At 46.8% G+C, this 12242-nt stretch overlaps 1 protein-coding gene across 1 annotated transcript in view; it reads right to left on the bottom strand.

Annotated features, from left to right (window-relative positions):
• LOC116517817 (protein sidekick-1-like) overlaps nt 1-12242 on the bottom strand; it is a 359367-nt gene that overhangs the window by 66403 nt on the left and 280722 nt on the right. Inside the window, exons 10-12 of the mRNA XM_032230993.1 lie at nt 11767-11968; nt 1882-1985; nt 521-591 (exon numbers count right to left, since the gene is read on the bottom strand). Of these exons, the coding sequence (XP_032086884.1) occupies nt 521-591; nt 1882-1985; nt 11767-11968 (377 nt within the window). The remainder of the gene's footprint in view (nt 1-520; nt 592-1881; nt 1986-11766; nt 11969-12242) is intronic.

Here is a 12242-nt window from a genome sequence, read left to right as displayed (position 1 = left end):
ATTGGTACTCACGGGTGATTCCGTGGTTAAAAACTGTCAAAATGTCTCACGTTTGGTTTTAACATGTTGTAACGGAGTGTGATTCTGCCACAAACAGGGCTTCCTGTGCAATCAGGAAGTCTGACACAAATTCTACATGACGAGGGGCTGTCATGAAGGGGCTGTCATGAAGCTAAGACAGGGCTAGCCATCTGCAGCTCTGGAGCCGCATGTGGCTCTTTCATCTCTCTGCTGCGGCTCCCTGTTGCCGGTTAGCACCACAATACTGAGAGGACCTTCTGGGTTTTTTTTGGGGGGGGGGGGGGAAACATGGGGGAACATGCCAGGAGGAGACTCTATGGCAAAGGGCGGGTTTTCCAATCAGCTCCACAATTGATAGGGGATCTGTGAAGGGGGATCAAAATGTTCCAGGATTCATACTAATGATTTATTTCACACGTGGAAGTTTTCTATGATCGATCCTAGAAGTCACCTCCTGAACACTGGAGTTCCAGGCTTCAAGGGAGACCTTGGTACTCACCTGCCACTGTACGAGGACCGAGGATGTTGTGTACGGGGTCACAGACACGGAATTTGGTGGTTCATCTGGAACTAGAAAGGGGAAAAAAAAAACACCAGATATGAAGACGACAAATGCAATACTTGGCCACACAACTCTATAGATGAATGACAGAGGGGTAGAGGAGCACTCCTACCATGGGAGATCCAGAAGCTTTGGCTTATTCAGGGAAATGTGTGTCATTTTTTTTTACATTGGCAACCTTAAGATGGGTGGTCTTCAACTCCACAGCTGGCTGGGGAATCCTGGGAGTTGAAGTCCACCCATCTTAAAGTTCCCAAGGTTGAGGTTGTTTGTTGTTAGTTCCGAAGTCGTGTCCGACCAGATGGCTGCAAGGAATATAAATCCTTCCATTCTCCACCATTCCATCAGAACCTGTTCTGACCCCCCCCACCAACACACACTCCGAGCCAAAGATAAGTTACGGCATTTAATTAACAGACAAACAGGTCCTTGGCAGCAAACCGGCACAGACAAACTTGGGGAGCAATCCAGCACAGATAAGGCTTGGCAGCAATCCAGCCTGCCAAGCTCACAATAATGTTCTCCGACATTAGTTCCTGCGTTGACTTCTGCAAGAGGGGCATGTGCACAAGTAGTCCTTTTATAGTCTGGAGAGGAGCCTAATGACCACCAGCTGAGTGCAATTACCTCCTGTACTTGTGCAACTGTTCCTGACGCCTAGCAGCTCTTCAGTGCTGGGCATCCAGGAACAATAGCAATAGCAATAGCAGTTAGACTTATATACCGCTTCATAGGGCTTTCAGCCCTCTCTAAGCGGTTTACAGAGTCAGCATATTGCCCCCAACAACAATCCGGGTCCTCATTTTACCCACCTCGGAAGGATGGAAGGCTGAGTCAACCCTGAGCCGGTGAGATTTGAACAGCCGAACTGCAGAACTGCAGTCAGCTGAAGTAGCCTGCAGTGCTGCATTTAACCACTGCGCCACCTCGGCTCTTTGCTGACTCATTGCTGACCTCAGGCTCACACTCCCTTGTCTCTTCCCCACTGGTCCAAGGCTCAGGCGCCTCCTGGTGGCCAACCAACCTCTCTGCGCCCTGCTCGGAGTCGGAACCCTGTCCAGGGTCCTCCACATCCTCCAGAGCCAACTCATAGGGCCCCTCTCTGTCGGAGTCTGGTGGCAGCTCCAACGGCTCCTGCTGGGCCACAACAGAACCAAAGAAGCTTCTTGGATGAGAAGCGAAACGTCTTCAGGCAGAACCAAGGACTCCCAGCTGCCTTCTGAAAAAGCACCGTCTCGAATGATGGCGTGAGAGGCACCCCAAAGGAGAAGAGGTTGGCTGGCTGTTGTGGTCCTTACCATCTTGCAGGGTAGTGACTGCCTCCGTCTCGGCACCAAAATTGCTGTCTCCGACATCGTTGGTGGCTTTCAGGCGCAGCTTGTAAGAGGTAAAGGGGTTCAACCTACACAGGTGGAAAAGTTTTTTTTAAAAAAAGGTCAACATTTGCTTCATGTTGTTATGCATCTCATAATCTACAGGGAAGGCAGCATGGCATCATCCAAAGGTCCTGGATTACAACTCCCAGAAGTGCTAATGATGCCATCTCAGTTGGAATTCATGGAAATTGTAGACCCGAAGACTGGAAAGACACTAGTTATGTGATGGCAAACCAGGGGTGGGTTCCTATAGAAGAGGTTCCACAAATCTACAGTGCCGTTTAGACCGGTTCCAGCTCCCTCCCCCCGCCCGTCCACACATCATCAAGATTAAGAGCGAGAGGAGGAATTCTGGGAGTTGAAGTCCACAAATCTTAAAGCTGTCAAGTTTGAACACCCCTGGGGTTTTTTTCCCTAAAGGGTTAGGGGTGCAAGGGTCTTGTAACTTAACAGCTTTAAGACTTGCGTGCTTCAATGCCAGAGTTCCTGAGCCAACATGACTGCAGGAGGAATTCTGGGAGTTGAAGTCCACAAGTCTTAAAGCTGTCAAGTTTGAACACCCCTGGGGGTTTTTTCCCTAAAGGGTTAGGGGTGCAAGGGTCTTGTAACTTGACAGCTTTAAGACTTGCGTGCTTCAATGCCAGAGTTCCTGAGCCAACATGACTGCAGGAGGAATTCTGGGAGTTGAAGTCCACAAGTCTTAAAGCTGTCAAGTTTGAACACCCCTGGGGGTTTTTTCCCTAAAGGGTTAGGGGTGCAAGGGTCTTGTAACTTGACAGCTTTAAGACTTGCGTGCTTCAATGCCAGAGTTCCTGAGCCAACATGACTGCAGGAGGAATTCTGGGAGTTGAAGTCCACAAGTCTTAAAGCTGTCAAGTTTGAACACCCCTGGGTTTTTTTTTTCCTAAAGGGTTAGGGGTGCGAGGGTCTTGTAACTTGACAGCTTTAAGACATGCATGCTTCAATGCCAGAGTTCCTGAGCCAACATGACTGCAGGAGGAATTCTGGGAAGTCCACAAGTCTTAAAGTTGTCAAGTTTGAACACCCCTGGGGCTTTTTTCCTAAAGAGTTAGAGGTTCAAAGGTCTTGTAACTTAACAGCTTTAAGGCTTGCGTGCTTCAAATGCCAGAGTTTCTGAGCCAACATTTTGGTTGCTAAGCAAGAGCATTGTTAAGTGAGTTTCACCACATTTTACAAGTTGACCATGCCCACCCAGTCACATGGCCGGCTAGCCACTCCCACCTGGTCACAAAGCCACTACCAGACAGCAGGCCACACCTACAGAAGAGGTTCTAAATTTTTTTGAAACCCACCACTGTAGCAAACCTATGGCATGTGTGCCCAAAGTGGCATGCGGAGCCACGTCGGCTGGCACGCAGGGGGGGGGGGTGTTAGCCCATTCCTCTTCCGTGTTTCTAGCATGGATGCACAAATGACTATCAGCTGTTTTTTCCGTGTGCAGCAGTGCCAGGAACCAGAAGAGCTAGCCTTACGGTTTCCGTTATGTGCATGTGTGTGGGCCAGCTGATCGCCGTGCACCCATGCACACCAGAAACCAGAAGGCAAGCTGGCTGGTTCATGCTGGAAACCAGAAGTTCATTTCCTGGCGGCCGCATGCTTGTCTTCTGGAGTATGTCCCCGACGAGCGTGCATACATGCACACAAGGAGCACGCATGCACACACAGTCCCTTCGCCCTTGGTGCCGAAAAGGATCGCCATCACTGTACTATTCTTTTTTTTGTGGGGGGAGGGGGGTATGGCCTCTTTTGGATTTAAGCTCACTTAGCTACGCTCTCTCCAAACCTATTTAGTGGGCGAAAGATTTAGTTCACGAGAGGGCATTGTGAGCAGCTAATTAAAGAGCGATAATTTATTACGGCCCCGTTAATATTGTAATCTTTTTTTTTTGGCTTCAAAAGCCAAAGTACCTAAGAGCTTGTTTGAGATAAGGACAGGTTTCACAAGACTTCGTTATTTTTCATGTTAAAAAAATAAAGCCTACCAAATATATTACTGTAAGGCCACTCATTAATATTTGAATGCAGACCAGAAATGGACAACCACTTAAATAGGAGCCAGCCATGTGCAGCAGCTGTCAAAAAAGCCAACACAGTTCTAGGCTGCATAAACAGAGGGAGAGAATCAAGATCACATGTGAAGGGTTAATACCACTTTATAATGCCCTGGTGAGGCCACACTTGGAATACTGCATCCAGTTTTGGTCGCCACGATGTAGAAAAGATGTGGAGACTCTAGAAAGAGTGCAGAGAAGAGCAACCAGGATGATGAGGGGACTGGAGGCTAATACATCCTATGAACGGTTGCAGGAACTGGGTAGGTCTAGTTGAATGAAAATAAGGACTAGGGGAGACATGATATCAGTGTTCTGATTTCTCAGGGGTTGCCACAAAGAAGAGGAAGTCAAGCTATTCTCCAAAGCACCTGAGGGTAGGACAAGAAGCAATGGGTGGAAACTAATCAAGGAGAGAAGCAACTTAGAACTAAGGAGAAATTTCCTGACAGGGAGAACAATCAATCAGTGGAAGAACTTGCCTCCAGAAGTTGTGAATGCTCCAACACTGGAGGTTTTTAAGAAGAAGTTAGATATCTATTTGTCTGAAGTGGTGTAGGGTTTCCTGCCTGGGCAGGGGGTTGGACTAGAAGACCTCCAAGGTCCCTTCCAACTCTGTTGTTCTATTCTATTCTATTACACGGTTAGGGGATGAAAGCAGTGACCACAAATTCAAACTAAGGCTACTCAGACATAGAGGATTCTACGCTTCCCCTCTCCTTTTCTTGGTGCATCTGAGTGATCAAACTTTTGCAGTGATCAAAGGTGGTCACCTGGTGGGGCTGATATCAGTGGATTTACGCAAAAGCAGGGCTGAATGACAGAGGGATAAATGGAAGGAGATGCACCTTGGTTAATCTACTAGGCAACGCTCTCCCATCCTGGCTGCCTCTCCAAGAAGCAGGTACCTGGCTTATTTAACTCTGACAGAGACAGGGGTTTCCGTGCAGGATCCCTGCATGCTCACTGACAGTCAGGTATTCAAAGGCGGGCTCCCTCCCAGCTGGGGGGAATTGATCTGAGCTTCTAGCACAACCAGCAGGAGTCTTCCTTCTGTGTGATTAACAAGGTCGGCACCAGTTCAGAGGGGCTCACGATAGGCTGAGCTAATTATAATCGGTGAAAGTCAGCCAATGCGCGGACCCGAATAGAATAGAATAATGGAATAAGAATAGAATAGAATAATGGAATAAGAATAGAATAATGGAATAAGAATAGAGAATAGAATAGAATGGAAAATAGAATAGAATAGAATAATGGAATAAGAATAGAATAGAATAATGGAATAAGAATAGAATAGTATAATGGAATAAAAATAGAATAATGGAATAAGGGAGACTAGTATAGAGCTATTTAGCTCTCATCAGCTAGCCACATAGCTGTTGGCTATGTGGATAGCTGATAGATAGATAGAACATAGATTTGGGCATACCAGGGGTTGTGACTTATATATATATATATGATTTTTACAACCCTGGTAAGCCCCAATTATGGGAGGAAGCTAACTGCTTCCATCATCTGTCAATCGGCTCGTCACAAGAGTCCATCACGACAGAAACCCAATATTTTTACTGTTGCCTTTGTTATATTTGTGTGTGTGTTTTTTTTGTTTTTGTTTTATTTGTGCTGATAAATAAATAAAGGGAGACTACTATAGATCTATTTCAAGCTATTTAGCTCTCATCAGCTAGCCATACCCTTACTTTTATATATATATATCCAATTGGCTTGATATTAGGCAGTTGCAACAGTGGGAAACCCCAAGAATGGGCTTCACAACTGTATGTTTGGAAACCTCTTGTGGAAATGGTGGTTGGGATCTTCCTCTACTCCAGAGCTTCGCAATCCAGGAGAACCTCTACACAAACCCTCCTAACATCTTACTACCAGTCGGCGTGTTGTTCAAAACGAAGCATTTATTGACCAAGTGTGAAATCTTCTCACCACACGTGCTTCACACAGAAGGAGTTAGCACACATTAACCTTGGTAACAAGAGTGGTTTGTTTTTTTTGCTTTGACAATTAGTAGCAGCCATGTGAGGGCAAGGCCGTTCTATCAGCTGCTGTCCTTGAGAAGAGGCAGCCTGAGCCATCTTCAGCTCTCGTGGCAAGTCGGTTTTCTGAAGAACCCTTAGAGATAAATTTAACCGTTTGGGTACTTTGACAGATACTGAAACAAGAGGGACACTACAAACACACCAGATGATCTGAGGGGATTATTAGCAATAACACGTAAAGTTGCTAAGTCTCTTTGATAGAGCTGCTCAAGAAAGTCTGGAGAAACTATCTGCTGGTTCACTCCTATTTGAAGATGGAATATAGACATGAAAAAGACCAAGAAGGAGCGTTTGGGAGACATTTCCACCACACTTCCTCTACTTCCTCATAAAAACGCTACCATATCCCATGGAAAATGTAAGACATGGAAAGAAAAATTGAGGCCAAGAGGAAGAAAATTGAGGCCAAGAGGAAGCAACATGCCCAAATCTTTGGAGTTACCATAGAGGTTGGCCATACTGTTGTGGCCAACGTCTGTGAGGTTGGGGAGGAAGATGGGTCAGTCCTGGAGTCTGGGGAAGGCTCGGATGAGGACTCTGCATCAGAGGCAGAGAGGGGGCCAGGGCCACCTGACAGTTATCAGCTGCCTTCGGAGTCAGACATCAGTGGGGCAGAAGAACAGCTGGAGCCTGTTCCCAGTGTGCGCATGCGCAGAGCTGCCAAGAGAAGGGAACAGTTAAGGAACAAGGGCCGACTTGGGAGTAAAGGCACAAGTGGATGGTGAATGGCCCCTCCCAGAGGGAATAAAAGAGGAGCGAAAGGGGAGTGGAATTTGCAGGAGACCATTAGTTCGCTTAATTAGTGTGAAGATTTTTTTGTGACTCTCAGAGACTCCTTGCCAAGTATTTTCTTATACCGCAGTTGCATTTGGAAGATATCGGCCTGGCAGCTCCCCAACCCTGATAAGGTCTCTGGTTGTAAATTCACCCTTAAAAGACAGTTTGCTGGGACTTTGCTGGATGTGAATGAGAGGAATTCACATTAGCTTAATAAAATGGGTTTTAGTTGGGACAAGGTGGTCTGCTTCGTGATTTGGGGAAGCCTAGGCCAGAACACATGCAGAGACAGACTGAGTTACGAGGAGGACACCCTTAACTCAACACTTCTCAAAACAGGCATAGGCCCAAAGGGCTTATGAAGTGGTCCAGGCTGGGTTAAGGAGAGAACTTGAGGGAGGAAAATCAGCTCCTAAGAATAAGCTATCCCTTTTGGATGTTCTGAGTTGCCAGCCTTTGATAGTACTTGCCCAATTAAGGTAAAGGTAAAGATTCCCCTTGCACATATGCGCTAGTCGTTCCTGACTCTAGAGGGTGGTGCTCATCTCCATTTCGAAGCAAAAGTGCCAGCGCTGTCCAAAGACATCTCCATGGTCATGTGGCCGGCATGACTCAACGCCAAAGGTGCACGGAATGCTGTTCCCTTCCCACCAAAGGTGGTTCCTATTTTGCTACTTGCGGTTTTTTTTACGTGCTTTCGAACTACTAGGTTGGCAGAACCTGGGAGAAGTAATGGGAGCTCGCTCCGTTACTCGGCACTAGGGATTCGAACTGCCGACCTTTCAGCATCTTAGCCACTGCGTTCCTTGTCTAACTACTCACCTCCAAACCTGTTGGAGCTGATGCAACAGGTAGGCAGTGTGGTAAGGTAGGCAAATTTCAAACCAGTGCATTTTTTCCCCCCAACCCCGAAGGATTCTTGGGCAATCTCACTCCCTCTGAACAGCTGGAAGAGTCATGCTCTTCAACCCCCCCAATTCCAGATAGATGGGAAAGGAGACCAGAGTGGCCTAAATGCTGACTCTTTGTACTTGCGCTCCTGTATTTTATTGCTGTAATTTCTTTTATCTATTCTACCCTGGAATTAGAGTCTACATTTCGCCTTTATTTTCTTCGATACGAGTGTCAGACTAATCGATTAATCAACCACTACATTTGAATTCTACTGCACTTGCATGGAGGATATGGGAGAACGGCCCAGAGGGGTTGGAAAAGCTGTTTACATGTAGGAAAAAGCTCTGAGCGCTTCAAGATGAAAATTTTTTTTAATGTCAAACAAACCTCCTTGATTGAGTAGACAGTGCTCAGGGCTTTCAATAATGAAACTGAAGTCTCTTTAGACAAGATCTTAAAGACATTCAGATCGGCATCATTGAGAGCTAATGGAATCTTTCTGCAGAATCTCTAAAAATAAAAATATTCCCAATCAGACACAATTACTTTTGGGAGTTGAAATCCCACGCAATCAGAAAGCTCCGAGGCTGGAGAGGCAGTTCTTGGGTATATAAAGATCAATACTAACTGTAACCAGAGATGTGCAGGTAGCTGTGGGGGAAAAAGTATGCCCCCATTGTAAAAGTACAGCTGCTTGAAGAAGACAGATGTGGCGAAGAGCCGGAGGGCCTCGTTCCAGTGGGACTGCATCATGGCCTGGAACTGGCTGACCATCTCAGCCCGCTGAGCCTCCAGGCACCGGAACCTGGCCTTGCACTCCCGCGGGTCTTCCCTCTGCTTGGATAGCCTATGTTTCTAGTCCTCAGTGAGGTGCTTCTGCTGAGCCTCCTTCTCGGTCAGATCCAATTTGAACTGAGCTGTTTTGCCAACTCTTTCTCCTGGTGGCTGCTTAGCTCCAGCAACTGCTTCCTGTTGGGGCCCTAAGGAGCCCGGTTGGGCAGGTGAGGAGGGGCTGGGAGGGGAGGGGCGAGTAGAGGCTGTGAAAGACATCAACTTGGCTACTTGATCCAGTCAGATGACCACCTAGCCACACCCACCCAGCCGGTCATTAGGCAGATCCTATTAGTGATCCGCGGGATTTGAAATTATGAATTTAGTGGTCTCTGAGGTCCCAAAAATCGTGGCACGACAAAACCGCGCTCGACTAAACCGCGCCCGATTAAACCGCGTCGCTGACGTCATCAACAGGGCGACAACAGTGAGCGCCGAGAAAGAAGGGCGCTTTAAATAGCGCTTTGAAAGCAAGCCGATTCAAGTTAAGGTAAGAGTTAGGTTTAGGGTTAGGTTAAGGGTTAGGGTTAGGTTTAGGGTTAGGTTTAGGGTTAGGATTAGGATTAGGTTTAGGGGGGTTAGGTTTAGGTTTAGAGGTTAATTTTAGGTTTAGCGTTTACAGCGTGCTTCTGTCTCCACGCTGTTGTCGCCCTGTGATGATGTCAGCTACGCGGTTTCGTCGAGCGCGCTTTAGTCGAACGCGGTTTTGTGGTGGAACCCCAAAAATTGGGGAAGGGGCCCGACCCAGATTGGCTCCTGAAAGGAGACAGTTTTGGGTCCATCCCTACAGCCCATTTTGGTAGTAAGAGTAGCAACGTCTACTACTGCAATCTCTTTTTTCTTTTTTTTTTTAAAAAGAAGCAAGGAATACTTCTAATGTAATGCCCCAAAGCTTCCTCCCATTGCTCAATCTTTTGCAACACCAACTCACTGGCAGTTTTAAAACTTCCTTCGGCACCTGGAGAAGTAGATTAACCGGGAAGTCTCTTTTGCAAGCACAGTGGCGATTGCGGCGAGAATTTTAATGCCGGCCCAATCTAGCCGAGGCTGGTTAATGCTATTTAAACAGGCAATATGATCTCTCTTCCTCCCTCGCTAGGGGAAGTTGGATCAAACCGCCCTCATTTAATCTGAAAATCAGTTTTAAACACAAGAGGCAGAACTCAGAACGTCCCTGGGAACAAATGTCGGGAACTTGCTCCCCCCAAAAATGTCTGTGTGTGTGTGTGAAGAATTTGCGGTGGTTGGCATTGTTCCTGCATAGCTGGACAGCGGGTGAGAGAAAGAACGAGAGTCTTGCTAATTAGCAAATGGGAATTAACGCGGCTGCGGTTGAAATGTGGCGTTCTTTCTGTGATTTGCCAGACAGCAGAACGGAGAACGTGATTTAGTTCTTGGCCCAACATCACTTCTTGCAAACCTGGTGAAGGGAAGGATGGCTACAGGGGGATTCCTTGACTTACAATCACGATACAGTCCCAAATATCCGTTGCTAAGCAAGATGGTTAAGGGACTCCTGCCCCATTTTGCGACCTTGCTTGCCACAGTTGTTAAGTGAATCACTTGCAGTTGTTAAGGTAGTAACACGGTTGTTGAGTGAGTCGGGCTTCTGTTCTGACCTTCGTGCTTCCCCCAAAAGCACGAAGCAGTTTCCTGGTCCCAACAAAACCCCTTTTATTAGACAAATATGAATTCCTCTCATTCACATTCAGCAAAGGCCTGGCAAACAGTCTTTCTGTTTGTATTTACGACCACAGACCTTATCTAGCTTGGAAAGCTGCAATGTAAATATTTTCCAAATGAGGAGCTGTGCAAGGAAAGACTTGGGCACAGAGTCTCTGAGATTCACGGACAGATCTTCACACTCCTGAAATGAATCTAACGAACGAATGAATTGTTTCCTGCAAAAGCCCCCTCCCCTTTCGCTCCTCTTTTATTCCCTATGGGAGGGGCCATTCACCGCCCACCAGTGGCTTTACTCCCAAGTCTACCATGATTTCTGAACTGTTCTTTTCTTCTGGCAGCTCTGCCCATGCGCACACTGGGAACAGGCTCCAGCTATTCCTCTGCCTGACTGTCATCTAGCTCCGAAGGCAGCTGAAAACTGCCAGACGGCCTCGGTCCCTTCTCTGCCTCCGACACAGAGCCCTCGTCCGAGCCTTCCCCAGCCTCCAGGACTGGCCCATGCCCCTCCCCAACCTCCTCACTCCTCTGATGCCAGCTCTGCTGACTGCTGGCAGGCCACAACAGCTTCCCCATTGACTTTGCTAGTCAGAAGGTCACAAACGGGGGATCGCGTGACCCCGGGATCCTGCAACCGTCATTAATACGAGTCAGTTGCCAAATTCTGAATTTTGATCATGTGACCACGGGGATGTTGTAACGGCCGTAGGTGTGAAAAACACTTTTTTTCAGTGGTGTTGTAACTTTAAACAGTCACGGAACAAACTGTGGATTATCTGTATGCGGTGAAGAACACATTATATTTCTACGAAGAACACAAGATGCAAATTACTGCCCTATTTCTCCGTTGCAGCCATTCTTTCATTATTGGGGGGTGGCAGGAATTCCAGCATGAGGCTTTTACACCTTGATGTTGTGTAACCAGCTTTTTTTGGATTAAATAGTGGTCCCCACAAGCTCATTCAAGAACTACTTCCAGCAAGGTTAATTAGTGGGGTTCTGTTTCTAGTCAAAGGCCTTTTTATTACTTCCTGTTCAATGCAGGAGCAACACTTCTGATAAATAGCACCACACCCTGATATTAATTACTTCCGAGATTGTTCCTCTCCGTTGGGGAAGCAGTTTTAATCACCTGATTCCTTCTGTTGTTGTTATTGTGGTTGCCCGATCCTTTTCATCTTTTATTAATTTATTGAAAGCGTATCAGGCAGGGAATTATTAAATCGCCTTCGTAACAATGAAAAAAGACCCCAAAATTGTGGAACTTTGCTATTTATGGGTGGCGATGGGTTGAGAGGGAGATTTTGGGTCTCAGGACTCTTCAGTCCAGCTGGGAGATTTGTCAGTTTGATCACAATGTTCTGATCTTGAATTTTGCTACGCAGAAAGTCACGCTACCTGTCAAACGGATTTCTTTTACGCTGCTTTGCGATGGGAAGATATGTTTTGCATTTCCCGTCACCTCCTGATGGAAGCGTTTATATGAGACTTACCTGTCAATCAAACAGGAGGTCGCTTTGTGATTGACAGATGAAGAGTAGGTTTTCCAGTCTCCGTTCGGGAGCTCTTTCAACTGAATGGTAAAGTAACGGATGGGAGAAGAACCGTCGCTTCCAGGGACCCAGTGCAGGTGGAGACTCCGGGATGTGACTTCGGACTGAGGGACCTTTAATTCCTTGGGAGGGGCTGGCCGTTCTGAAAAAAAAAACACCGAACAGTTATGACCCTTCTAAGAAATTGAGACTAACAGAAAGTTGGAGTCATGAATGGAAGAATGGAAGAACTCCAGACGCCGTTGTCTATGGAACTTTCCAAACATCCAAGGTCTAGTACAGTGTTAGGTAAGCTTAATGATTTAAAGTTTGCTAGCAGTTGCAAAACTTACAATAGCTCACAGCACTTTCTAACAGCCAGCTTCCAAAACACTCAGATCAGATCAGCCCAGCATCCAACAAATCAGAGAGCTAAC

This window comes from Thamnophis elegans, chromosome 14 (genome assembly GCF_009769535.1).
Source record: "Thamnophis elegans isolate rThaEle1 chromosome 14, rThaEle1.pri, whole genome shotgun sequence".
In the NCBI taxonomy this organism is placed as follows: domain Eukaryota; kingdom Metazoa; phylum Chordata; class Lepidosauria; order Squamata; family Colubridae; genus Thamnophis; species Thamnophis elegans.
Note: the sequence above shows the minus strand (reverse complement) of the source record. Positions and strands in the feature narration are given on the sequence as shown.